This window comes from Odontesthes bonariensis, chromosome 15 (assembly GCF_027942865.1).
Source record: "Odontesthes bonariensis isolate fOdoBon6 chromosome 15, fOdoBon6.hap1, whole genome shotgun sequence".
Classification (NCBI taxonomy): Eukaryota; Metazoa; Chordata; class Actinopteri; order Atheriniformes; family Atherinopsidae; genus Odontesthes; species Odontesthes bonariensis.
In genome coordinates, this window is record NC_134520.1 from 29,876,600 (window position 1) to 29,902,578 (window position 25,979).

The 25,979-nt window shown below is 39.9% G+C and overlaps 3 protein-coding genes across 4 annotated transcripts in view; 2 read left to right on the plus strand and 1 right to left on the minus strand.

Moving 5' to 3' along the window:
* Positions 1-25,979, plus strand: part of dnajc19 (DnaJ (Hsp40) homolog, subfamily C, member 19) — a 472,642-nt gene that overhangs the window by 2,404 nt on the left and 444,259 nt on the right. The window lies entirely within an intron of this gene.
* On the minus strand, positions 47-17,889 carry zmat3 (zinc finger, matrin-type 3). Of its 2 annotated transcripts, XR_012772963.1 has the most exons (7): positions 17,425-17,889; positions 11,354-12,096; positions 11,126-11,266; positions 10,419-10,585; positions 9,992-10,095; positions 4,330-6,132; positions 47-3,181 (listed from the first exon to the last, which is right to left on the minus strand). XR_012772963.1 is itself a non-coding variant. In XM_075485926.1 (6 exons), the coding sequence occupies exons 1-6, from the start codon at positions 17,546-17,548 to the stop codon at positions 5,924-5,926; spliced, it is 1,488 nt and encodes a 495-aa protein (XP_075342041.1). In that variant the 5' UTR covers positions 17,549-17,889; the 3' UTR covers positions 47-5,923. The 2 variants fall into 2 exon arrangements, 1 of the variants encoding a protein (XP_075342041.1); XM_075485926.1 differs by having other exon boundaries at positions 47-6,132.
* The window catches only part of pik3ca (phosphatidylinositol-4,5-bisphosphate 3-kinase, catalytic subunit alpha), a 28,761-nt gene continuing 23,780 nt past the window's right edge, over positions 20,999-25,979 (plus strand). Inside the window, exons 1-2 of the mRNA XM_075485927.1 lie at positions 20,999-21,364; positions 21,725-21,799. The gene's annotated coding sequence lies outside the window, so the exon portion shown is untranslated. The remainder of the gene's footprint in view (positions 21,365-21,724; positions 21,800-25,979) is intronic.

Here is a 25,979-nt window from a genome sequence, read left to right on the forward strand (position 1 = left end):
GTGAGCCAATAACAGCATTAGCTAACAGAATGCTTATTTCCCCCAGAGCAGTGGCAGCAGAGCACAACAGCTGAGATGCTGATTCACTGTAATAATCATCAACACAGCTCAGTTTCATCTGCACATTTATTAATCTGTCAGAAAACACACATACAGCCTCAGAAATCAGAGCATCCGTCGTGCATTGATCCATTCAGTCAGTCAGTGGTGTGTTGGCAACTTTGTCCAGAGGCACTGAAAGTGTGCTGAGGTTTTCACATCTATTACAGGAGTAGATGATGTCCTGCAGGGGCGCTGCAAGAAGATTCAGTAAATGGAGGAGGGACAACCTGAATTCTGTGTGTAGACCAGGATACACAAGCTTTTATGTGAAGCAAGATATAAGCCATCTTTATTTTATTAGAATGAGTTAAACTACTAGAAACCAATATAGCAGACACAATAAATGCAGGAAAAAACAACATTTTGGGGCATTTAATCACTTTGTTAGATGTTACTCTCCTATAAGTGCACTGCATCTGGAATCAGGAGATGATAAATATATCTTAACATTAAGAATGTCAATTTGGAAAAATGTAATTCTAAAATTTACCTCCAGCTTCTTTAGAGTCCACTTTTGCATATTCATATATTTCCTGTCAAAGCAGAAGCAAAGGGAGGCCCTGAAAAACCTAGTCTGCTCAAAAGTGGCCGGAGGAAATTCAGAATTCAAGAAAGAATTTTACTGTAGACAAAATTACTGCATTCCCTAAAGTAATAAGGACTCTGAATTATATTAAAATGTGTTTTATTTATGCTGTTTAGCACCAAAGCAAAACATGTAATCTCAGAAAACTCCATAGTAAAGTCATCACTTTACAGTTCCCCTAAAGCATCAATGTGAGTTGGGTATACCTCTGGGAGGCTCAGGGCAGGCAGCCATCTGCCTAAATCCTGACTTTGGCTCAACACTTCTGTGAAAATAGTTTTGTGTTGCCATTATCTGTAGACTTAAAATAGGGTTTCCCAAAGGTTTTGACCTAAAGCTTTCAGCAGCTACCCCAGGGAAGAGAAAGAACCTTAACTCTTTCTGGATTTTATGGGAGAAAGTTACCATTTCTTTAGTGGACATGTTCTGGGATGATGGACACGGCTAAGAAGTAAATTATATGACTTATTTCCTCCTAAGACTACACATGGCATGAAATAGGCCACAAGACAGACATAAATACCAATAGAGTTTTTGATGTGTTCAAGTAACCGTTTTTCATGGTTTTTGCACTGAGCTATGCTAATCATCTTCTAGATTTGTGGCAACGATATAAGAATTTTATCTTCTCACTAAAATCTTTGCCAAAAAGTGCAAAATGCTCATTTCTTGAAATGTTTAACAGTCCAAGAAATGCTACTCTAAAGATCTCAATTAAACAGGTAACAACATCTGGGTAAATCAAAGTAAGTGGAGTTTTGATTAATGGCCCCATGTTCTTTAGAAAGCTTCTTTAGCTCTTACTGATGATGTAAAGAGGCATGGCCTCATTTTAGCACCAGATGATCAAATGCTACTGAGTATGGATGTCCAATACCAGTGACATTCCTCACAATCACTACTCTGGAGAAGTCTGGAGATATGATAACCAAATAATTTAGATTTTTTTTGATACAATGTGTGTGTCAGACACTATATGGTTTAAAAATGGTGTCCCTTAAGAGGAGAGGAAAGGTCCGTCATCTCTTTGAGTAATATCAGACCTTCTACTGCAGTATATTGAATGAATAAATGATATAATGAAGTTGTTTCTAAGGCTACAGCATTGTCTTTTTATTATATTTTAAACCTAACCTGACAACATTGCCCATCTACTCTGATTTGCTCAGTCCAACAGTGCAGCATGTGAATAAACACGCAGAATCACAAATATGATACACATTCGTGGCAGCTTCAACTTCTCACCTTGTAAACATTAAGATAGTCTTCACTTAAACTTAACAAGATATGCTAGAATACTTTCTTTATAAACATCTTATGCAGTGCAAAAATTGTGATTTCTTCCAGCACCTTTCTGTATATTCACTGCAGCACGCAAAAAACATCCAGTCTTATAAACCTCATATTTTCACTCAGCAGCAGTTATCAAGTATGACTTTACTCATGCACGAAATAAACCAGATACAGTTTATAAGTGGCAATATGGAACACTTCTCTGTCATTTAAAACAAAACAGTGAAGTTCAGCGTATAACTATAGGTGCTGAAACACATCAGCAGTTAGATAACATTATTGGTTATTAACAGTAAAACCAAGAATTATTGGTATTGTATACTACGGCTCTCAACCCCTAAAGACTATTACAAGAAAACATAGACTGAAACAGAAGTACCTCATGTATTTGAAATATTTCATCATATAAACAGACCAAACGACAAATAAATCCTGTTTTTATAAGCATCTATACAATCTAATCAATTTCAGTGACCACACATGGAATAAAAGTGCAGATTGCCAGAGTTTGATACCTGTTAATAGGTAATGGAAAATGCCTTTTTTTTGTTTTCACAGTGGTTTCGTAATTTCATTCATTCAGTTAGTGTTAATATTATCCACGTGTATGCCCTTCCAATGAGGCTGCCATGGAAACTAGTCTACACTCGTCTCTGTGCTCCCATGGCATTATTTGCCCTAAAACAAACAAGTTCTGCACTGTGTGCTCGGGTTCAACACAGACAAGAGTATTTTGGAAACCTCAGTAAAGAAAGATTGTTTTTTAAATGTCTAAAATATTTCACTGAAAAAACGAGCAACAAGTAATATTTTTCACATCCACCTTTAGGTAAATGAAAAATGATCTATATTAATGCATTGAATGCCTGTTTTTCTAGATAAATTGTGCAAAGAAATATTAATATTTGGTTAAGCTGCACATAACCAATATGCAGTCTGGAGCCAAAATAGAGTCAAATGAGTAATTTTAAATGTTCAAAAACCAATAAATGAATAAATAATAAATAACTTCTGATACTGTAAAGGGTGTAAGCATGTTGAGCAGAGCCAAAGGGGGCTTTCAGAGCACTGTGTTATGTCGACGGCTTGTTAGTTTCCTATGATCCCCTCATCCTCACCATTCCTCTGCAGTTTTTCTGCACGTGCTGAGGGTGTTCAATGGCTACAGTGCAGTGCGACTCTCATTTTCAATCCAGGATTCTGTCAACACAATAAAAGGTTATGCTTCCAGGGCCTTCATGAGAGACAAAAGCATGTTATTTCTAGGAAGAGGGGGAGGAGCGCTATTAACGGACTGCAACTCTGTCTAATGTAAAAACTCCTTGACTAGCTGTGTCTCACCCACAGCTTTGGTTGCAGCCCTTCTTTTATCAGCTTCCCATTGTTCCTTTTTGATAAAACTGCACAGCCCGTGGGCCGATAAACAACCGACCATTTTATTTTTTTGCCCCTTTCTTTGTCCCTGCCTTTCTCTTGTCTTTTAATCCCCCAAACACCACAGTACCTTGTCCTCACAGTGCTGTTCTCCTGTGTGTACTCATGTGTGTGGTCGGGTGTGAGTGTGTTAGTGCTCCCAAAACAAATAAAAGATGTGAGCAGCTGCTGCTCCCCAAAGCCGGGATGCTGCTTTCAACACTCTCCAACACATCTAATTATGTAAGCGATGGGACTTTGAGTAATTTTATGATGACTAATTGTGTGTGCAGAATTGTTGTTTCCCAGAGAAAAGTGGGAAACCAAATTAAAAGTGACGGCTTTTATCTTTTGAATCTACCTTCTTTTAACGCTGTGCAGTTTAATACTCCCACAAATGATCTTTTTAGCCATACTGAAATATTTCTTTACTTATCACTTTGTCAATAACAATAGTTTTTTTTTTTAAAGTAATGGGCATTATTATGCTGTCATTGTCATCTTGAAATCCTGTGGTGATCAGAACCAAAATTAGAGGCACAGTACCAATTTTTAGTCATTTAGAATGACTGGAAACTCGAAATGCCTTGTGATTGCAGCTGAGCCTCACTGAACTGGAACAGAAAAGCAAATTATATAATTATGATTTAATTATAACTGTTTTTTAAGGCTAAAGGAGAAAAAAAGCCGGGCCTGGGTCATATGAAGATGAGACCAACAACACAACAGATTTATCTGCAAATCCACAGTCATTCCATTCACCCCGCTGCTGCCGTTTCATGCAGCAATAAAACCCGGTTATGTCCCTTGTGGGAATCAAGGTTGATCAAGAGAATCAAACGATGTGTCTCACAACCAGAAAATTCCAGGAGCACTGCAATTTGCAAACTAATTTGAAGTTTAGCTATTTCTCAAGACAAATATTCAGCTTGTACCGGCATAAAAAGTAGTCTGAGCTCGAAGGATAGCCTCTCCTGGCACATTATCTTCCAGCAAATGCACTCAAGATGAAGAAATTAGCAGCTTTTCACCACATGCTGATGGTATCAGAGGAATAGCTCTTCACTGATGAACAAAGGTGGTGTGAAGGGCCTACAGTACAATCCCCACACAAACAAACAATGCAGATGAATAGACATTCCGTCAGTGCACACATGGTTTAAGATTCCTGATAATTATCAAACTGATTATGGGAATTTACAATATATAAGTAGGCTAATATCAACTAAAGAATCAGTAGGATTCATGTCTATCACTATATTTACATATTTAATGTATTCTAAGAATATTTATATAGTTTATGTGTGGCTTAATACAAGAAGATAGATAACACAAAATTTTAAAAAGTACCTAAAACACCACAGACTGGTTTCCAAACTGGCTTGCCCGAGCTTTAGCCTAGCTATTTCCCCTCCAAAGGCATTAACAAGGCTTGCAAGTGCTTAGCATTTAGCCTGAATTTCACCAAAGGACTGATCTGAGTTCAGCTAAGACTCACAGATTTGTATAACTCAGCTATACCACATTTAGTTTATTGTGCTTTCTTTTTTATCAGCAAGTAGTGCATTGAATTTGATCACCTATGTTGTGTTGTAAAGATGCTAAATATGCCAACAGTCGGCCTGCTGCAGGGCCTGTACAAAATACCTGTAGTAATGACTGAAAAAATAGCCTCAAACTAAAACCTTTGTCCCGATTGTTTTGTCAAGATGTTCTGACCCAGTATTTCCTCTTGTTTCCACTACTACCACCAGCTTCTCCCTGTTTTCCCATTTCTTTTGATGCTTTAACTCTCTGCAAGCGTCTCTCTTCTCCGAATATTCATCCATAAACTCTCTTCTTCACATGGCTTTCTGATGACCACTGATTCTTTTACAACTGCCCATCAAGCCAAAGATTGTTTTGCATTTCATTTGCATTCACTTGTAACCTGAGTCAGAATGAAACCTACTCAAAGCTTTGAAGGTGATAAGACCAGAAAAAGTATTGGGAAAGATATTGAGTCGAACATGTAATCCTGTTCAGTGCCAAGAAAACAGACATTTCCCTTTTCTTTCTGAGCTGTGTATTGAAAATATTTTCTGTGTGTTGCACCAGACTCAATACACAGTAATAATACCAATTTCAAATCCAATTATAGTTTCCTATGTTGGAGCAGATGGGATGGGAAGAGGTTGCGCGCCGGTCGGCGGCAACTTGGGGTTTAGGGTCTTGCCCAAGGACACTTTGATATACAAACAGGAGGGGCTAGAGATCAAACTGTCAAACATGAACTTAGTGGGCAACCTGATCTACCACTTGAGCTAAAGCCATCCATTTATATATATGCTCCTGTCAAGATTTAATGTCTCATCCGTATATCAACTGAACTGCAACAAGATCTGGTGGCCGGTTGGGCTAATTGCTCTCACTAAATATGTTCCTCAAACATGAGCAAGTGTTTACATTCACCGCCCTGTGTGCTTTCTCTGTCAATCTTTTCTGCCCCACTCTAGATCTGTCTTTTCCTTCCCTCCCCTTATATGTCTCTTAGCTGTAGCCGAGGTTCTCCATCTCATGGCGATATCTTAATTCCGACACTTTGGCTTTGTGCTGCTTGCTCTCCAGGTGCTGCCTGAAGTCCGTCTCCTGCTCAGCTCCACAGTTGCACATGGAGCAGTAGAACTGTCCACTGGGAGTCACGCACATGGCCAAGTCCCTGGGGATGCGCTGCCTCGGCCTGGGGTTGTAGTACGGCCCTGAAGAGAGGAACATTAGAGAAAATAGACAAGAGAGGAGTCAGTACCACAGATTAAGAGGCTGGGGCACTTGAGATTTATCTACCATGACAGCAGGAAGGACAAAAAGATTATTTAAAGGCTGGAAATAATCCTTTTTCTTTTCTCATGTGTGTATGAAATTGCAATAAAATCCTGATTTCTTAAAATATTTTCAAAATTTGTTTTAATTTTGAGTTCTTTCTTTTCAGAAACCAGAGCCATCAAATATTTAACAGACGCCTTCAGTTGACTGCCTCACTTTTGACTTTTGATTTTGAAAGTCTTTTCAAATGTAGCTTTTCTGAAATGTAAGTTTATTAAGGAAGATTTCTTCTCTCTTTGACTGCTTATTCCCTGCTGTTCAGGAATCCCTCCTGTTACTTTAGTCACTTCTTGCTTTCCCAAGCTGTCAAACATACATTATTCTTATTTTGATGTCACTGCTCTCTCCTTGCATGCTGTTTTCTCAAGCTCATCAGTCAGATCCCTGTTCTTTAAGTCAGAGGTCTTTAACAGGGGGTCCGTGGAGGTACTGCAGGGGGGGGGCGTGAAATCTTTGGTTGATTAGACTTCTTTTTTTTTCAAACAGTTTTTTCTCACAAATTGTGTGCAAACGTGTGCCATCCACAGATGGTTTGAGGATTCATTGTCCCATACATGCATGTTTAAAGTTAAAATCTGTGGATTATTTGAATAGCTCAGTGTTGTATGCAAGATGTTTGTTTATAAATGGCAGTGGCACGGCCAACCTGTACCTTGCACATGTTTAAAAAAAGGATATGAATATATTAACCTGTGTATTATTTGAATAGCTTAGTATTGAATGTACAATAACAGAGTAGCTATGTTTATACACGGCACTAGGCCCCGTTAAATATAAAACACAATTGTATGCCATATAAATAGTAGGGGGGTCCCTGCTCCAACTCTCCATCAGTTTGGGGGTCCCTGGCCTGAAAAACGTTGAAGACCCCTGCTTTAAATCACAGAGCAGAGCTCCTCTGTCATTCTGCCTCCAAACCTGTTTTCGTGCAACCCACCTCCTCCCTGTCACCACCTCTATCTGATGCCTCTAGGAAGCAGGGACCTCATCAGAAGTCCCTGCCTCCTCTTATCTCAGCTCATCCATCACCAGCATGAAAACTCCAGGGTCCTGCTCTGTCCCTCCCTTCATCAATGCCTCACTACAGCATGACCTGCTCCAGCAGGTTCATTGAAGTCTGATCATTACACATTTTTAATTTTGTCCATCAATACATTTTGTTACACCATTTCAAATGGTCTCTCCTTTTTGAACTGTTAGATGGATTATCTAAACTAGCTGCTAACTAGTTGTAACTGTAATCTCTGTGTTTTTCAGCAAACATTAATACAAAATGCACAAATGTGATCTTTATCATTGTTTTGTATTGACCAATTCCGGTTCTGTATCTTGTTACTCCAGCATGAGATGTTTGTTTCTGTTTTTTAACCTTTGTCCCAACCAGCCGGAAAAAAAATAGTTTTACAAAAATACTTGGCTATGGTTAGAAAAAGATCTCAGGAAGGAGTGGTAGACATGTTGGTGATCCTCTGAGTTTTCTTTATTTTTGGTAATTGACAATATAAAGATCCACAAAACTAATGACATTCCCATCGGTCTTTGGGTTTACATTAATCAATGTAAAAAGCACATCATCTATACTGCGTAGGGCGTCTTGGCAAATGTTTTTCAGAAACTCATTGTTATCTCCAAAATAAAGAACTTGATTGGTCAGCTTAATGTACTGAGACATTATCCATCGGTTTGTGTGCTCTCATTGGGAAATTTCAAGTTCGGCACTTTGGCCGTCGCTATCTTGCTTGTTTGCCATGTGAATGATGGATATGACTGCGGATGAACCCACTGGGTAGCTGCTTCTAATCCCAACATAGGCCCACCTTCAATCAAATTTTTTGCCTAAATATAAATTGAACCATGATATACAGAGTGGGCATCAGGCTGAATTAAAGAACACATAAACCTATCAGTTGAGACCGTAAACTGGCAAAACGTCTCGAGTGAGAGGGTGGGTCACATTATCATAAACTTCTAAGTGGAGAGGCTTCTTTTTGGAAGCAGGTGCCCCCTGGCAGCCTTTAGATAAATTCCAGGTTGATGGCATTTTGCTTAATTTTTGGCTTCATTAAATATTGAATATATCCTTTGTGTTTAAGGCATGCCAGACTTGCAAGCTGGGAGATTTTATCCAAATGTGCTTTGTGGTTATATAGAGAAATGAGGAAAGAAAATGATGATGTTCAAACAAGGCATGTCAGACTGTTTGGAAGTAGCATCCTCTGTGGTACAGAATAACTCCATTTTGGTGACAAAAAAAGGTATACATTATATGGTATATAGGTATATGTATAACACACTGAGGGATATTCCAAAGCAGATGAAGTACAGTTCAATATGTCCTCTTTAAAGTGGATTAATCCAGCTACTGATGTTGAGTACTTCTGAGACATACCTAAAACTGATTAAGAAAGTAGACCAAATCAATCACAATCTGACATAAAAGGGTTATCGTTATTGAGAAAGAAAACAAAATGCACTATAAGAAGATCACAAAAGCATATGGGATTACATCTAAATTGTCTGGAGAACAAAAAGTATTGTTTGTTTGTGTGTGTGTACAAATTGCAGGAAAATTACAATGTAAGTAAGAATGCAGCTGCAGGCAAAAGGTCAGCTATTTTAAGGCTTGTCCATCAAAAAAAACTAACTAAAAAAAACTCATGAAATCAGCAGAATGCTGTTGTGAGATAAAGAGAGTGGCTGATAGAGCAAGTGTGAGACAGGAGGGGCAATTTGCTTTTCTGTATGATTTATCCTTTTTAATCTTGAGCTGAAGTGGTAATGTTTTTGTCAGTGGAGTAGGAGCCAGGCATGGCAAGGAAGAGAGGGTTGACGTAAGCAAAGGGTCTGAGGTTACCGAAAAAGCTCCTACTCTTTAGGTTATGTACATGAAATCCTGGCGATATGTGTGCAGCCGTGTTGCTGTAAGTAATACACTGGGGCAGCTTGGCATTCTATTTTCCAAAACATCAAAGGATGTTCGTTCTGAGAATAAAATCAGATGTCTAGTATGTATGTGAAGTCATAAAAAATGCACATAATTATTATTATTGTTTTCACTCTTTCTGCACTGTTGGCCTTTGTTGTAGCAAACAAATGCAGCCTTCAAATGCTGTTGAAAATAACCACTGTTGAAGTGGCAAATATCCCGTTAGTTGAGTTTTTTTGACACTCATGAAAAGGTCTGAATATAAATTTCCCACATGCAAGACTTAAAGAGTGCCTTCTTGTTTCTTGTTACTGACTGACATCAGCAGATGAAAAGCATTAAATTAGGTCTGAGCTGGGAAAAACCCAAATGCAAATAAAGTTGTGAACAGTATTTCAAAGGAAGCTTAATGTTGATTAAAGCAATAACAACAGTGTAAAGGATAAGATTAAACAGCAGCCGCTTCAGTCAGAGGCTTCTTCAGCTGCACAACAACAAAGACTGTTACAGGAAGTAATTCCTGCCCACAGCAGTAGTCTTACACAGTAAATGGTTATGATGGCTAATCACTATTGTGTATTTATCTATACTGAAACAATACACTTGTCCTTTTGGGATTAATAAAGTGTGATTCAATTCAGTTTAACTCAACAACCTGAATTTATCAGTGTCACAGGGAAACGGAGATAGCTGATAGTTAATTTCTTCATAAACTTTATTGTGTTTGCTAAAAGTGGCATATTTATTTAGCATATTTAACGTGAATGGAATGAAAATCTCCCTTTACGTTTATTTAAATACATTTTCACCTGTCATGGCAGTGGGCATCTGTGGGCTGCGACGGTTTTTCACCAGTCGGTATTCACTCCCATCCTTACGGTTTCTTCTTGGAGCTGCCTCATTACTGCCTTCCCTGTAACAGGTGAAGACAAAATCACTTTAGGTTGGTCCCCAAGATGAATAGAACAATTATCTTACATGAGTATGTAAGCATGACTATTTGGTTAATTGATGACTTGACGGAGCTAATAAAACAAATGTCCAAAAGCTTGGCCCAAACATACTGTTCTTATCAATGTAATTTTTTCCCTTATTTACATATAATTATTAAGATGAATATCTGTCATGAACCTTCACATTGTCAGTGAGAACATTTGCAAGATATAAGCCTAGATAAAGCTGAATAAGGAGGGAGACTGCTGCCAATACAGCAAATATTTCTCTCCCCAGACCCACATGTTATTGGAGTTCTGTTGGGCCTCAGCCAGTCGTAGCTTCTTGGCATGGTTCTTGCCTTGGTAGTGAGCCTGAGCAACTGCTAGTGAGCTGAAGGAGGCGTCGCACAGTTTACAATAGTCGTTCTCTGTGGCCAAGATGACCCGGGGCGCCCCCTTGTACAGAGCCTGCAGATGTGGGACAAAGCAGTACAGTGTTTGTGGTGAGAGGAGTTAGGGAGTAAAAATTCTGAGAGAGGAGAGAGAAATGTCTAGGACCATCAATTACTGATCACTAAAATAAATTAGTGACAAAGAGAAAGAAATCAGCTTATCTGGTTTATCTACAAGCTGTCTAAATGTGTGAATTCACCCACTGATGATGAAATATTAGGGATCAAATGGAAAAACTGTACAGTTGCAGGTAGATGTTACACATTTTGACAGATTTTCTAATATTGTTATATGTTGACTTAAGGCTTTAACTCAAGTTTGAGGAAATGTTGATAAAAATAGACACCTTATTGGTTGTTTAAAAATGCAGACAGTTTGAAGAAAAAGTGAACTGTTCAGTGCTGAGAGAGGGATGTGTGTCCACTGCTGAGTGACTCTGCAGTTCCTTTCCACCTCCTCAGAGAACAGCACAGTGGCCACCTCAGCAGCAGTACACCCACCTCATCAGCTAACATTCAGGTAAATCAGTACTGAGTTACTGCAGTTGGGCCTCACCTGTCTGCCGGCATCACCATCACCAGATCCCGATGTGACAGCCGTCTGACCAGCCCCCTCGAGAACCTCTGGGATCCTGATGGCTGGCGGCTGTTGACTGCCAGCGTAGAAATTTCTTAACTTTTTACTGTGATTCTTTCCCTTAATAGAATGAAGCACAAAGTTGTGTTTATGTATCTTCAAATTTTACGTGAGTTTTAATATATGTGAATGTGTATTTCAGCTGACCTGGTAATGAGCCTGAGCCTGCTGTGCGGAGTTAAGCGTAACGTTGCAGAGTTTACAGTACAGTGGTTTACACAGTTCTTCCAGCCCCAGAGGGTCCTCCTGCTCCTCCATCCCCAGAGAGGAGCCCTCATCCTGGGGATGTTTGCTGGCTGGCGCTGCCTGACCTGGAAGAGGACCACAGACAAGGCTGGAAACTGGGGCTGGGATGATACCTGGTCCGTGGGGCCTTGGGGGCATCTGTGAAGGGTCAGGGCCGGGAGCAGGAGGTGAGGACAAAGGACTGGGAGGGAGGGGATATCGGCCAGCTGCAGGTGCCACTACAGGTGGGGGAACCAGTGCCTGGGCAGGGTTCAGATGTGGAGGCCTTAGTGGTTGTGTGAGGTCCATGGTGGGAGGTACTATTGCTTGTGTAGGATCTACAGGTGGGGGCCCCAAAGTGTGTGGCATTGGTGGAGGTCCAAGTGGTTGAGCTGGGGTCATTGGTGGGGGGCCTAAGGTATGCGTTGGGGTAATAGGTGGAGGCCTTAATGTATGAGTAGCAGTTATGTGAGAAGGCCCCAGACTCTGAGGAGGAGCCATAGTTGGGGGCCCAATTGCCTGAGCAGGGACAATAGGTGGTGGGCCGAGAGGCTGCGTAGGCACCATTGGTGGAGGTCCAAAGTGGTGCAGAGAGTCCATGTGTTGAAATGGCTGCTGGGGATGGCTGAAGAGACTCAGGGGGGGCTTCAGCATGGTTCCTGGACCTATGGGCATCAGAGGCAGGGGGATCATTCAAGTTCATTTGGAATTAACACAGCTTTTGTATTTTGTATATTAAGGCTTGATACCTCATTGACTTTTAAATACTTGTGCGGACTTTTGCCACACTATACAAATGGAAACTAGATATGTTTCATAAAAACTTCCTACACTATAAGGGCATATCTCAGTTTTCTTAAATCATGCTTATATTTGTTTAAACTGAAATATTTGATCAACTTTTCAATGAACCATCTTGAAATTTCTTTGGTTCAAAGGTCCAGGATAATGTTTCATCTTGCTATTGGTGATTATCTGTATTCTCTTTAAGCTGGACCACGAGGTTGTACAAAGACAGTCATGTTCCTCTCAGGATGAATTGGAATAAATTCAGGGCTCCACTGGCTTTTAACAAATATTAGAGAGATGTGACTGCAAACTCAGATGATAAACAATGCGAAGGCCATACTCTCTATACATCAGCACTTTAACATTTCCATCATGAGCATCTTAATATGTTGATGTTATCATGTTAGCTCTTAGGACAGCTGAACCTAAATACAGCCTTGCATAGTAGCTACAGCGGCTGTGATCCTTATCTGGTTCAGCATAATAAACACAGAGCTAAACATCAAGGCTTTTTGCAAAGATGAATTCCTCCAATGTTCAACGTGTCAGAAAAAGGACCTTTTAGAGACTCAGCCAAATGTGTAATGTAATTACTCTTAATATTGGTGAGAATGTGAAGGAACTGCAGAGGAAAAGCAATGCAACTGAGGAGAATCTGACTGGGATATGACCTATGGTGGCAGCTTTGTCTCAAAGCGAAGAATAAAAGAAAATATATTTCACATGTTAATCATAAAGTTGGAAATGGCTACACAAACACAGTATAAAAAAAACCACAACACTTATTTTTCTAACATAAAAATACGATGTTCATTGGATTAGAAAATCATAAATGTGACTTATTAAGTCAATATTGTCTGTTGACAGATGTACAGTGATTAAGGACAACACAGATTTGTTGAAATCCCGAGGCAGGAGAGAAATGAAGAGACGGCTGAATCGAAACACATTCTCGGACAGAGGAGCTTTGCACTCCAGTGGGCATCACCAAGATCTTACTGAGCCTGCAGTGCCTGCAGTCATGCATGCAGGACATCACATATACACGCATTGGGGAAGTGACAACGAAATCTGCACAGCCTGGAGTAAGACGACTTGGATACAATGTGTGATCATGAGTGTGTGCTGTAGCGTGTAGGATAAACAAGAAGGAAAACCATGAAATTAGGAATGGCACTGATGTGTGTGTGTGTTGGGTGGTCCTAATGCTCCACTGTGTGTATGGGTGGGCATGTGAGTGTGTTTGTGTCTATAACCGGTTATATTGTCAGGTCAGTAATAGGCCAACAGCTGTGTCAAAAAGCACTGTGCTTGAATCTTTCATCTGGAATCCAATCTGACGCCCAATGGCTGTGAATCATGGACCCAAAATAACACCCCGGGGTGTTTATGTTTCCGACTCCTGCTCGCTGTCAGACTGTCTGTCTAATCTGTCCAGCTGTCTGTCTTTCACCTGGCCTGGCTGACCTCAGTAGAAAGGTATGCTGGACAACACACTGAGCTTACTATTAGTCATATCAACGGCAAGATGACCCTGTGCGAGATCCAGCAAATATGTCTGGTGCTGGGGAAGTAAGATGATGTGGCAGTTGCATATAAATAAGTTTCACCACATACTGTTATTAAAATTTTGTTTTTATATCTTGCACATGGGCGGTTTTACATTTCTGTGTTTGGACACCCTTTAGAGGAGGTATTCTCAGTCCTCCGTTGTGAGCATCAACAGGGATTTCTGTGCGGTAAACGATAAAAAGGAAGGTTAATATTGGCCACTGTGAGTTAGTGAGTTGATAGTTAAAGAGAGGCAGCTGTAACAATTCCTCAGCTTTCCTTAACTGAGAGTGCACTACAGATACATCAAACAAATGGCAGATTTTAGATGAAAGATGGAGGAAAAACAGGAAAAAAACAAAGTTTTGATGTTGCAATGAACATGAATAATTCCAATAAATGGACACTGAGTTCCCAATAACCATTAGAAAATAGGCCTTTGTGCTTCAAATGTTCAAGATTCCTAAATGCTGATGGAAGACACAATCCCTGCAATCTCAATTACAGCATCCAGAGCCAGATCCACTGATCACAGCTTTTTTGACCAACAGCCTCATCTGACCCTAACATCCCCGACTAAATCAGCAACATTTCAGAAACTCTACTGCAGGGCAGCTGACCCATTTTTTATCTAAAACTAGATAGACTGCAATGTAAAATATATGGGTGGACATATGGGTGCTGTAAGGTAATATCTTGTTATTGTACTTACTTTCCTGAGCTGCTCGTTTTCTCTCTTAGGAACTGTCTTGTATATTCAAAATGACTTTACACTTTAATATCATGAAGCTGACACTGTGTCTAAAAACAAAACAAGGTCAACATTAACCAACAGTTTTTGGTCACATGGCCTTGGAAACTCATGAAACTCATTTAGCTTTTTATTCTACTCTAATGCATCTGGGCTACGTCTTATGGAGAACATTTCCATCTGTTTGCTAGTGTCACACCCCTGCTTTAAATATAGAGTCTTTCTTTACATAAATTATGAGCTACAATCTTATTTTCTAGGCAGTTTACACAGTCTGTTTTGGCTGAACTTACACATCATCCCGGCCTCAGCCCCTACATTTGTAAGATAAAACTGCACCATTCCAAGGCATAACTCTTATGCTGAAGCTCTTACTGTCAATCTGTTAGAATTCAAAAGATAGTGCCATCAGACAGCATTTTATCAGTCCTTGATATGTATGTCGGCTTTATTGGTTTAATTGAGTCTTTTTTTGAAAGCGCAATTGAGATGATAGAAAACAACACATATGAGAGATATCTTGCTACATAAACTGTATGTGCACCCTTGACTCAAGCTGGGACTCAGCAGTCAATATTAATATTCACATTTAGCCTTTATCTTCATTTTTGTTTGGTCCCCATTTTTGTTCTGGATTCCAAATCCTTCACAATATAGTCAACGATGACATTTTGCACCACTATTACTTGACTGAGAGAAATTGGACTTCATCTCTGCGTGTTTCTTTTTTATCACATTTGTGAAAACATTTCTTTTTCTAGCAAGTGAGGAGTCTTGCAGTGATGGCCTGGGGCCAGCATTATCAAGAGGAAACCTGGAATCACTAACACAAATGTGATATGCAACAATCATAAGCCATGAGTCTGCAGACTGTAAAAATGTGCAGCCAAAATCCCTGATGAATACAGTAATATTATGGTACAAAACAGGCCTATCAGTGCCAATGATGAGCAGACTGTGGCTTGCTCTTTCCTCAGAGTATTTTAAATGCTTGTCTATTTTTAAACACAAGTTTTCTCGAAAAATAAAACTGTCCTTTAATTTTGTTTCTTTTGGCCTCTCATAGGTTTAATGTGTGCTAGATAGGTCAAGGTTAGCTTTCTCCTCTATTCAGAGACACATATCCGTGGTGACGTTGTGCAGACTATAAAGCTGCAGAACACATTCACATGATCACAGCACTGCAAAGTCAAAATTAGATTTATTAATACACATTTGTTGTTTTTAATTCAAGGATTCAGGAGAGAACAGAATCAACTTTGCAAGTCAAAATCATGCTTATGTAATATTACCCCAAAGCCCAATGTGGCAAGCAACCAGTAGATTTTTAGCACTGTAATATCCATCACATGTTCATTGATGTTGTTCTCAAAGACTTAAAAGAGCCTATCACAGCTTGAAACCCCCCCCCCCCCCCCAAAAAAATAGCTTAAAGTCAGTATACAGGTTATTCATGACTCACTCACTTATCAGATTTTTTTGAGTTTGACTCAAGAGTTTGTAATTTGCTGCCTCAGGAAACGGAAACAAAACATGCTCGCATTGAAGCCTTTTAATTTCATGGTCTCCACAGAGAATTCTTAAATGGGCCAAGTGTTCGTTTTCTCTAGAGTTTCTCTTGCCATTCTGTGTTGTGTCACATCAATTATGGAGCGATGAGAAGCACATGCCTCCTGCACTTATTCCATCTGCTTCGCTGGACAAGAACAGTTCACAGCAAAAACCAAATATGTCTCTCTGTACTTTGAACATCTCTCACTGTATCACTATAGCAAAGCCTAAAGCTTCGACTTTTATACCTAAATTGCTCTTTTATCTTTTATTTGTGTCATCATTTAGAGAATACATCTTGTTATCAGCGCTTTTCACCAGGGATTCATTTACACATACAATAAGAGTTATTCTGCTTTAAGGACTGCACTAGTCACTTGGCCTATCCTTTATGCAGCTATTACTGTATTGATCATTATCCACCCCCCACTTAAAAGAAAAAATAAAACAGCTCTAGCCATCTCCCCTCTGCACAGATAGATGTCTTGCTGAAAAAAACAAGCATAGCCTATAGCAAACATATCCATAGCTGTAATCATCAGAATATAATCTTTTAAAAGCTGATTTAGACTGTAAAATAGAAATAGGCCTGAAGGCTGAACTGATTATACACTAAGATTGGAAAAGCTCATTCCAATCAATGCTGAGCAGTTAGACTGCTTGACTGATTATTGGAACAAAACATGATCGTCATTTTCTGTTGACTGTCTGATTAATCAGACTACAATCAGGTTTATTCAAGATGACAGACACATCCGGATGAAGATGACTAGTCATTCAAATCTTAATTATCAAGTGAACTGATCCCTCTCCAGCTGTAAATAATGTCCATAGTATGTATCTGTAGGGTCCCACATACCTAAAACCCACGGAAAGCGTTCTGGCAGCGACCTCGCAGGTGCATGAGGGAACACTTTCTGTAGAAGTGCCTCATGTCAGCGTCAGCTGTGCAGATCAAGCAGTGCAACAACGATTTTCTGACCACTTGACTGTGTGACTGTCATGTTTGAGCCGAAAGGCAACATTGCATTGGGGCTCTTTCATATTACAGTCAGATACAAACCTGAAGTAGCCTTCGAACATGAGATATAGAGCATGAGACCATCGGAGTATCGACAGCCTCAGATTTTGCATCGCTGCATCCATGCTCCCTGAGCAGAATGATGGCTGGTGCACCCCACAACCTGACATTACAGCATGACAGCAGCGCCAGGGCAAAGCCTCTCAACACCGACCCTACTCTGTTCCATCTGCAATCATTTCGCGTCAGATTTTCTTAATCCTTGCACATTAGCGCATGAGACTCCTGACAGTCAAAGAGGGGGCTCCCGGTTGGCAAACCTCTCCTTACCTGGCAGACGTGCAAGATAATGGCTGCTGTCACCGTAGCTGACAGGAGGCGAAGAGTAGTTTCTGCAGTATTCTGCACTCTGATAGTATGCTGCATCCCCGGTCCTGAGCTGCAACGCCATCATCGCAGGAACATCCCTCTGCCAACTTCTTCTCTCCAAAAACCGGGCGGTCGGGCAGGATGACAGTCCCTACCAACGCGCAGACACCGATGCTTTCACCGGAGGGGAAACCTCCCGAGGAGAGCACAATTCAGAAGGTAACGGACAGCAAGAATGCTGCTTAATCGCAAACTTTAAAACGTATTCTATTTCTATTTTCACACGGAACATCGTCAAAGATCGTGCCATTCGCGAAGCCAGATTTTTGAACTCCTCAACGCTGGCAGGGTTCCTCCAGCGTCCCTTTCCTCCTTGGTACAGTCCATTTCCGATGCCACTGCTGCTTCTTTGCATGGGTGGCAATAATGACACGTTGAACAAATATGTTACAACTCTGTGGAACACTCGAGCTGGCAATTTATGAGTCTCAAATCTGCGCGTAAACCAGCTGACGCGGTGTTGAAAATAGAATGTGACAAATAAAATCCTACAGCCATGGGACAAAAATAGCCTGTAACTACGACTGTTCTTCCTCTTGTTATTATCACCATTATTGTTATTATTATTCTTATTACAGTTGTTATTTCTATCATATTGCATTTTACTTTTAGACATTTTACATCATGTCACTGAATACAAATACAGTTCAAAGTTCCAGAGGAAAAAAAGCTAAATACATAAGCTCATATAGAGTATCAGTGTACAAGCTCTCATGCAAAACCCTCATGTTTCAGGTACAGATGGTTTAAAAAACTATGGGCTCTATTTGTCTTGATAAAGAACAAGAAAGTCAGTCTTTAAGAGACTCAAAACAATCACCAACCAAACCCTAGCCACGTTTTGTAGCTGCCTTGTGTCTCCAGATGTGTATCTAATGAGTATTTTGCATATCTCCAAAGAATCTATGAAGACTTTCCACCAAGTTTAATTCTTTTCTAACAGTTTTGGTTGTTTTTCCTATATTCTATTTATTTATTGTTACATTTTCTTAATCTCATCGTGTTCATTAGACGTCTGTTCATAACCGTCGTCCATTTCTTTGTGGTCGTTTTATGTCTTACAATCCAGTGCGTATTATTCAGCTGGAAAGACATTAGAAGAAGAAAAACTTGCAACAACAACCATTGACATTATGCCTCCTGAGATCTCCTTATGGCATACATTCTTGTACATTTATAACATTTAATTAGAAACATAATGTGTTGAAATCAGGCTATGCCTTTGTGCGGACCACACCCACCTACAAGTGCAAAATGACTTTGAAGACGTACCTTCACTATTATCAATACTGGTCACGACTTATAAAAAATATTTGACAGTTAAATGACTTGTTAATATGGTGTATTATGCAGTTTTCAACTTGAACAGGTAAATCCTGTTTGGTGCTCATCCGGTATGTTTCATTAAGCACCTTATATTCATTCTGTGTATTATTGTGTTGGTTATTTTTCTTTAATATCCTTCACTTGTCCTCTAATTTCATCTGTTACGGCTCATCTTTTTGTGGTCATTTTGCACATCTTATTGGTTACTTTACTCATCGTATTTTATCTCACTTTGAAGATTATTTTAATTCTTGAATGCTGTTCAATCCTCATTTTGGACTTCTTCATTTGCATCTGTTTATTCAAATTTTTTCTCTCTTTTTAACCATTTTCAAAACCAACCGTCTGACTTCAGCTTTCTTAAAGGAGAAGGTTGAGGTAGTAAGAGCACATTTGTACTGAACATGTAGTAATTTTCCTTTCAAAAAGTTTTATTTCCGTGTAATTTGAATAGATTGCTAAGTAAAATAGATTTTGTGAGAAATTTGTGATTAACTTCAATTAACTACAGAACTACAATAATTCAACGTTAAATATTGAACCACTTGACTGTACTTAGGTATGTTTTCACATATTTGTCCTCAAGTGGTTAATACTTATTAATCTTACAGCTGTTAAACGATTAATCGCTTGCAAGGGCCTAATTGCTTGACAGCACTTCTTTATGTGTCACATTTCAAACCACAATCTGGTTGTTTTGTGTTTCTTGGATATAATTCAGCCACTCTGGCACTGTTAACAATCATTTTTTTGTCAGCATGAATCACTACATATGTAAAAAGTATCAAATCAGCTGTGGCGTTCATTGGGATTCAATTATAAGTCCAACACTTTTTACATAATTCCCAATTAAGACATCATCAGGAGGCACCACATTCATTTCCATGGTTATGAAAACAACAAGCAGCTTTGTAATGCTGTGTCTCACCAACCTTTATGATTGTTTTTTAGATGTCAAGTTATGGATGGCAACATTTTTACTGCTCAGTCAGGGCAAAACTGAAATCTTAATAGCCTGTCCTGATGCTGCTCGCCCTGGTGCTAAAGCCAATCAATCATGCAATTTATGTCATTGTTGATTCATATCTCAGTTTTGAGCCCCACAATAAATCTATTACACAGACTGCATTTATCAGCTGAAAAGCATTCCAGAAAGTAATTTCTCTCTAAGACAGAGACACTGGTGTGCTTTTAATACACAGCGATCACTCCCCTTTCTGGTCTCCCAAAATATATGAATAAATAAATGAATGAATAAATAAATACAGTGAAAAACTACATTTTCCCAGTGACCACCATAAATACATGAGAACAACTGAGTGAGGAGATTTTCAAAAGGAAACTCAAGATATGCTTTTTTAATTTAGCCTTTGAGTCTATATAGTAGAACAATTGTGTCTTTTTATTCATTTATTTATCTTTTTAGTGGCTATAGCTACATTCTGCACTATTTTCTATTCCCTACTCTTAGAACTTACTTATTTACTACTTATTTATATCGTGTTTAGATATGTTTACTTCTTAAGTCTTCTGTGTTTCCTCATAGACTAAGGATAGTGTTTCTTTAACTGGAGTCCTGTTTTTATTCTTACTACATGATTATCAAGTGTGTAGCTTTGTTTTCATTGTTTCTGTTACTATTATTGCTTTTTACCTGTAAAGCACATTGTGTTACACGTGCTGTGTGAGAAGTGGTAAACAACTACAGTTGGATTGATTGATTGATGTTGTTACATCCAACACAACGCCACATATTTCAATACATTTTTATTCAACTGATTTGAATATTATAATTTATTTCATTTGAACTTTATCTGTTTCTCAGTCTGTATTTTGTGATGCTGTAAAGACTGTCGTTTCCTCCTTGTCTTTTTTTAAAATCCTGGGCTATTTTACAAAGCCGAGTAAAAACAACGCCCACAGAGTGTGAAGCATAATATTGTACTTTATTCGGCCCATTTATCTCTTTTATTGCGATGGCGTGTTGATATGGAAATCTGTGAACATAAATATGTGGTTTGTGGTTGAAACCTTTACGGAAAACACAGCTCATAATAACACTACAATATCACACCGAGGCGGTCCACTCACTTTCATTGTCGGTGTGTGTGTTTGTGTGATTTTGAGGAAGGGAGGAGGGCCCCAGACAGACAGCGTGGCTGCATTGTCGCAGTAGCAACTTGTCCGGTCGACCCGCTCCTCACAACATCCTCCAGCTTGAGTCTCCTCTGACCGGACATGCTGATCTGTTTTTGCCCACTTGATCTGTTAACCTCAGCGTCCACAACACTAGAGGGTTTACTGGCTGCGTGGAGTAACGGCTGCTCTAACGGATCTAACGGATAGCTGACGCAGAAGCTGACAGACAGATAACGGCTGGCTTCGCCCGGCGCCGGGAGCCGCCAAGCGGCCGCTGAGGACAGGAGGGGCTGGCTAGCTGGAAGCTAACTGGCACTAGCCAGGAATAGCCTTTCAGTCCAGCGTCCTCAAACAGCGTTGACGCCAAGTCATATGGGTAAGTTATCTAGCTTTATTTGCTGTTTTTACACCGTTCTGTCGATGCATGCCATTTTTTTGTACGTTTGGCAAATGTGTTTTCCAACATTTGCCTTTTGCTATATTCTTAAACTGGTGGATATTAGTTCAAAAATATATTTGTACAACGGCAGGGGCGCCATGATTAGCCTGGCAGCGAAGTGGTTAACTAGACAATTTAACGGTTTTATTCATTGGATTTGTGTTGTGTAGTTGTCATTTCCAAACACCCATCGTTAGCTAACCTGCTAAGCCAGTGTGAATCAGCCCAGCTGCTGTTGAGGCTGTCCGTGGTGTTGTTTTGGGTTTTAATTTCCTCTCCTCCCAACACATATTTCAGTGAGAGCGTGAAGATGGATTGAAACATGAAGGGTGGAACTGTCCCATCATCCAAATAGGAGGGTGTCTCTCAAAGGTATGTTTGACATATTCTCTGCCTCAGTCACACATATTTTGTTGACTGTCCAGCAAACACCCCTTATTGTACAGTGTTATCTTTCAAAGCAACTTGATTTTTTTCCAAGCTAATTTTAATCACAAAATGTAGCTCAATCATTTTCTCTCAAGTGTTTCGATTTAAATTACTTTTTAATTGTGCAGTGTTATGCAAGCGGCTAAAAGTGTTCACCACAAATAAATTGAGCTATGTGATGTATTGATTGAGCGTATGTTTGATCTTGCTAGCTTACCCACAGAACTATTGTGTAGTTGTGTGTCAATTCTCAAAGCAAAGCTTGTGTCTAGGCCAATGTTTCCCCACTCCCCACATCCTGTGTTTTGAGGAAGCTCCCTCTTTTGTCCTAAAGTGCTTAGCTGCATCCTGATCAGGATCACAGATCGCAAAACTGCTCAATGGGTGATTTGTTCAAGCGTAGGGTTTTCTGTTTTTAGCTCGTTTTTGTACATCTTCCGTATAAACCTGTATTTGCCAATTTCTCAAACTATTGATTTCTTTTACTTTTGTCTCTCAACTGCAACTGGATGCACAGTTTTCCATCAGAGGGTTCTACGCTTCTATTTTGTTACTATTTATACGCCCTACTGTATTAACTGGGCACTCCTTGGATACTTAAGCAGGTTAGTTTCGTATTTGCATCCAGGCAAACTTAGTGGCTTAAAAAGAGTTTCTCCAGTTGGGGACGACACCCTTTAGGCCTGTCTTTATTACTTAAGTAGAAATAAGGTTTAGTGGCAGGGACTTGGACTCTAAAATGCTCCAAAAAGTGAAACTTTCTTGCGTGTCATGGGTATCTCTTGTGGTATCATCTCAAGTCTTCAGACTCTGGGTGTCGAGCGCATGCGGGCATCTTTTGAGCTACATTAACCTCACTATCTGATTTAGGGCCCTCTGAGCAATGCTTTTGCATGTGTGGACACCTGTTTACTGGAGCAAAAGGATGTGAAAGTTTCACTGGCACTGGAAATGAGATTAGATTTCAGATGATTGTATTGGGTAAGTCTTTGATGTTGCTTCTGCCTGGTTAGAAATCTGCATTAGAGTTTAATGTCACAACATCCTAAACATACTTGAGTGCTACTTTTGTATGAAATGAACCTTCAATGTTTACCTTGCATCCTCGTTACAAATGTTTTTTTTTTCCCACATGGCTTCCTCTTGAGGAGACAAGATTAGATGTTGTTGATAAACGTTTATGGTTCCTGGATCCTGTCATAAAAGTGTTATCGGCATGAAAGAAACACGAGTAATGTCCGTGTCGTTGATGTTTTTAAGGGGCGAGTTTAACTTTCAGATGACCTAAACTGGTCATTTTCATAAAAATTTTGTGGTACATTGTCAGTTTTTATAGTTTAAACAGCTGTTCCAGTTCAGACGGAGAAGATTCTGGATTTGAACACATAAACACTAACAAAATACGAAAAAAAAAAACCACAGAATAAGAGAAAAACAGACCTTTTACAAATGATAATAATTATTGCCGCCCCTTTGGATTCTCTGTCGTGATACTTGTTGATGAAGGTCGTAAATTTGATTAGATTAAAATGAAGGCGCAGTATTTTAAGAGCTTACACAAACGCACACTTTGCCATGACTGTGTCTCAATCTTTAGCTGAGTCACTGTGTTGTTGTGCTTTATGAGAGTTGGACCTTAGCAGGCTGTCTAAAGTAGTTTAGTCACTGAAGTCCCCGAAGACTCTTCATTTCTCTGTGCTGCATGAGAGAAAGCTGAATGAGCTAATCTTCTCTGGTTTGATTTTTCAGTCCTGTGGGTTGTGGGGTGGGGTCTTTTTGGATTGAGCTTCCCTCCCACAGACCCCATCACATTGGTATCGGGGTAGATTGGAGGTTTGGTGAGCACTGCAGACTCTTTGTCGTGTTTTTTATTACTTTTTAAAGCCAAGTTCTGACTACAAGATTTCAGTCTCGTCAGATCATCGTGATCTTGAGTTTTTAAGTTCACTTTACATGAGTGATCTGTGACAGGGGGTCACCCACTTCAGGAGTTTTCACCAAACTTGACTCCTGACTCATTTGTCTGGTCTTTATGAAGCAGTTCCAGCTGTCGTGCAGACGAGTCTCTCCCTTTTCATTAACGTTAGAATATGCCACAAACACATCTTGGTTTTTTTGAGAAAGGTGTCAGTTTCTCTCCGTGGTATCTCTTTTTTTGGTCTGTTATGATATTTCACGCTGTAAACGTCAAAGAGGCATGCGTTCTCGCCAAGGTTTAACCAAATTCTGCTCGGTTTTTCCCTGTGTTTTGCATTTTCATCGGCTGTAGCTTCTCACTCATCAACTCCTCTCCCACCGACTGCCTCAGAATATCAAACGAGCTGTAAATCCGGCTTTTTCACACTTGCCTTTCAAGCCAGGACTGATGTGCCTTTGTGGTGCATTGGTGTCATGTTTGAAAATACAGAGGCGACCTGGTTGATCTGCCACTGATAGGCCTCTGAGAGGCCTCTGAGCTGGCAAGGGAAGCAGTAACGGAGTCGAGGTGGGATATATGTGTAAGGTCACGGAAATAACTGTACCAACCAACGATGCTGTCGTCACTCAGCTGATGGGAGCATGATTTGTGTAAATACACACTGATGCAGGGCGGAATTTCCTCTCTCTGACGTGTGAATTACCAAAGAGACAGAGTGGCGGGTTAATAAGGCGGGTTAATAAGGCGGGTTAACAACCGAACAGTCCTAACAAAACATTTCACTGTGACAAGATAGACGGAAATACACGGTTTCCTGATACACAAGGCCTTTGTTCTTTGAATTTCGTCATTCTCTCTAGTCTGAAAGAGTTCACCAAGTCCCTGTGCAACCGACCACATGCAGGCTTCATATATGTGACGCATTGGACTGAGTGCGTCAGCTACACACTACCAGCCTGAAGAGGAAAAAAAAGAGATAACCAAACAAAGGCAAGAAGCAGAAGAACACTATGGACATTTGCTTGTGGAGAGACTTTGCAGAAGAATAGCTGATATCCACACCACTGCAACTTACTGTCGAGGTCCAGGTTTTGGAAGCAAGGGCACAGCTGACCCAAAATGTAAGGCAGGGCAAGGCAAGTTTATTTGTATAGCACAATTCAACAACAAGGCGATTCAAAGTGCTTTACAGATACATTAACCCCTTACTGCACACTGTACCATCAGCGGTACACTTGGGATTGGAATTGTATGGAATCAGAATCAGAATAACTTTATTGATCCCTTGCGGGAAATTCTTTTGTTGCAGTGCTCTTATTTACAGGAAAATAAAGATTAATAAGAATAAGATAGGGAAAAAATAAAAATAAGAATAAAAATATCAATATGTACAAAAATAGAATAAACAATAACAGTATTTACAATGCTACTCAGTAGCTAATTATTATTGTTATTGTTCAATCCTGAAACGCCATCCCTTAACAAGTATATTCATGCCATACACCGTTAGAAAGCTGAGATTCACCCGATTCATTCAAGACCATTCCCGAATCAAATGGGTGCTCACAGCGATAACAGTAACAGACGTTAGCTCAGCTAGCCTCTAAGCTAACGTGTTTCAGTGTGACATGTCAACCTACCTTTCAAGCCTTGCCGTTATCCACCAAAACCTTTTCGTGACTCGGGGACACCTTGTAAAGCTTGCCAAGTATCCATGGTTATGAAATATGAAGTCCCTTTTCTTATAAACTTAATCCTCTCCTCACAATGTTGATGTGTTGTCCAACCGCAAAACGTACTGTGGGCGACTAAAGATGCAGCTAGTTACCTTTCCAGCTGGCTCCGAGTCACCTGCCAGTCAATTGCTGACAAATTTCTCAATGTGGAGGTGTGTCAGGTATTTTAGCTTCGATTGACACCAGACACAAGTCAATCGGAGAATGGTTAGTGGGTAGTACACGTCTTGAAAGCCAATGCGGACACGCTGAGAATATCGTCTTCACTACCCACAACAATACTTAGAATGACAGTAGTTCCAGCCAATGGCAATTTCCATGGAAGTCATGTGGATAACCTTTTAGCCAATAGTCTAAGGTTTCCAACGGTTTATGGGACTATACTATCAAGCTTGTATGTGCCAAAAGAAATCCATGCGTTATCGACCATAGGGGAAATGGCACTTGTGGTGCGTAACGTGCGTAATGT

Bases quoted from the DNA above. Each gene is read 5' to 3' on its own strand.
- zmat3 (XM_075485926.1), bottom strand. From the start codon at position 17,548: ATGATGGCGTTGCAGCTCAGGACCGGGGATGCAGCATACTATCAGAGT. The intron at 11,267-11,353 runs GTCAGCTGAAAT...CATTCTATTAAG, and splicing joins AGGCTCAGGCTCATTACCAG to GGAAAGAATCACAGTAAAAA. The intron at 10,586-11,125 runs GTGAGGCCCAAC...CCACATCTGCAG, and splicing joins ATGGTGATGCCGGCAGACAG to GCTCTGTACAAGGGGGCGCC.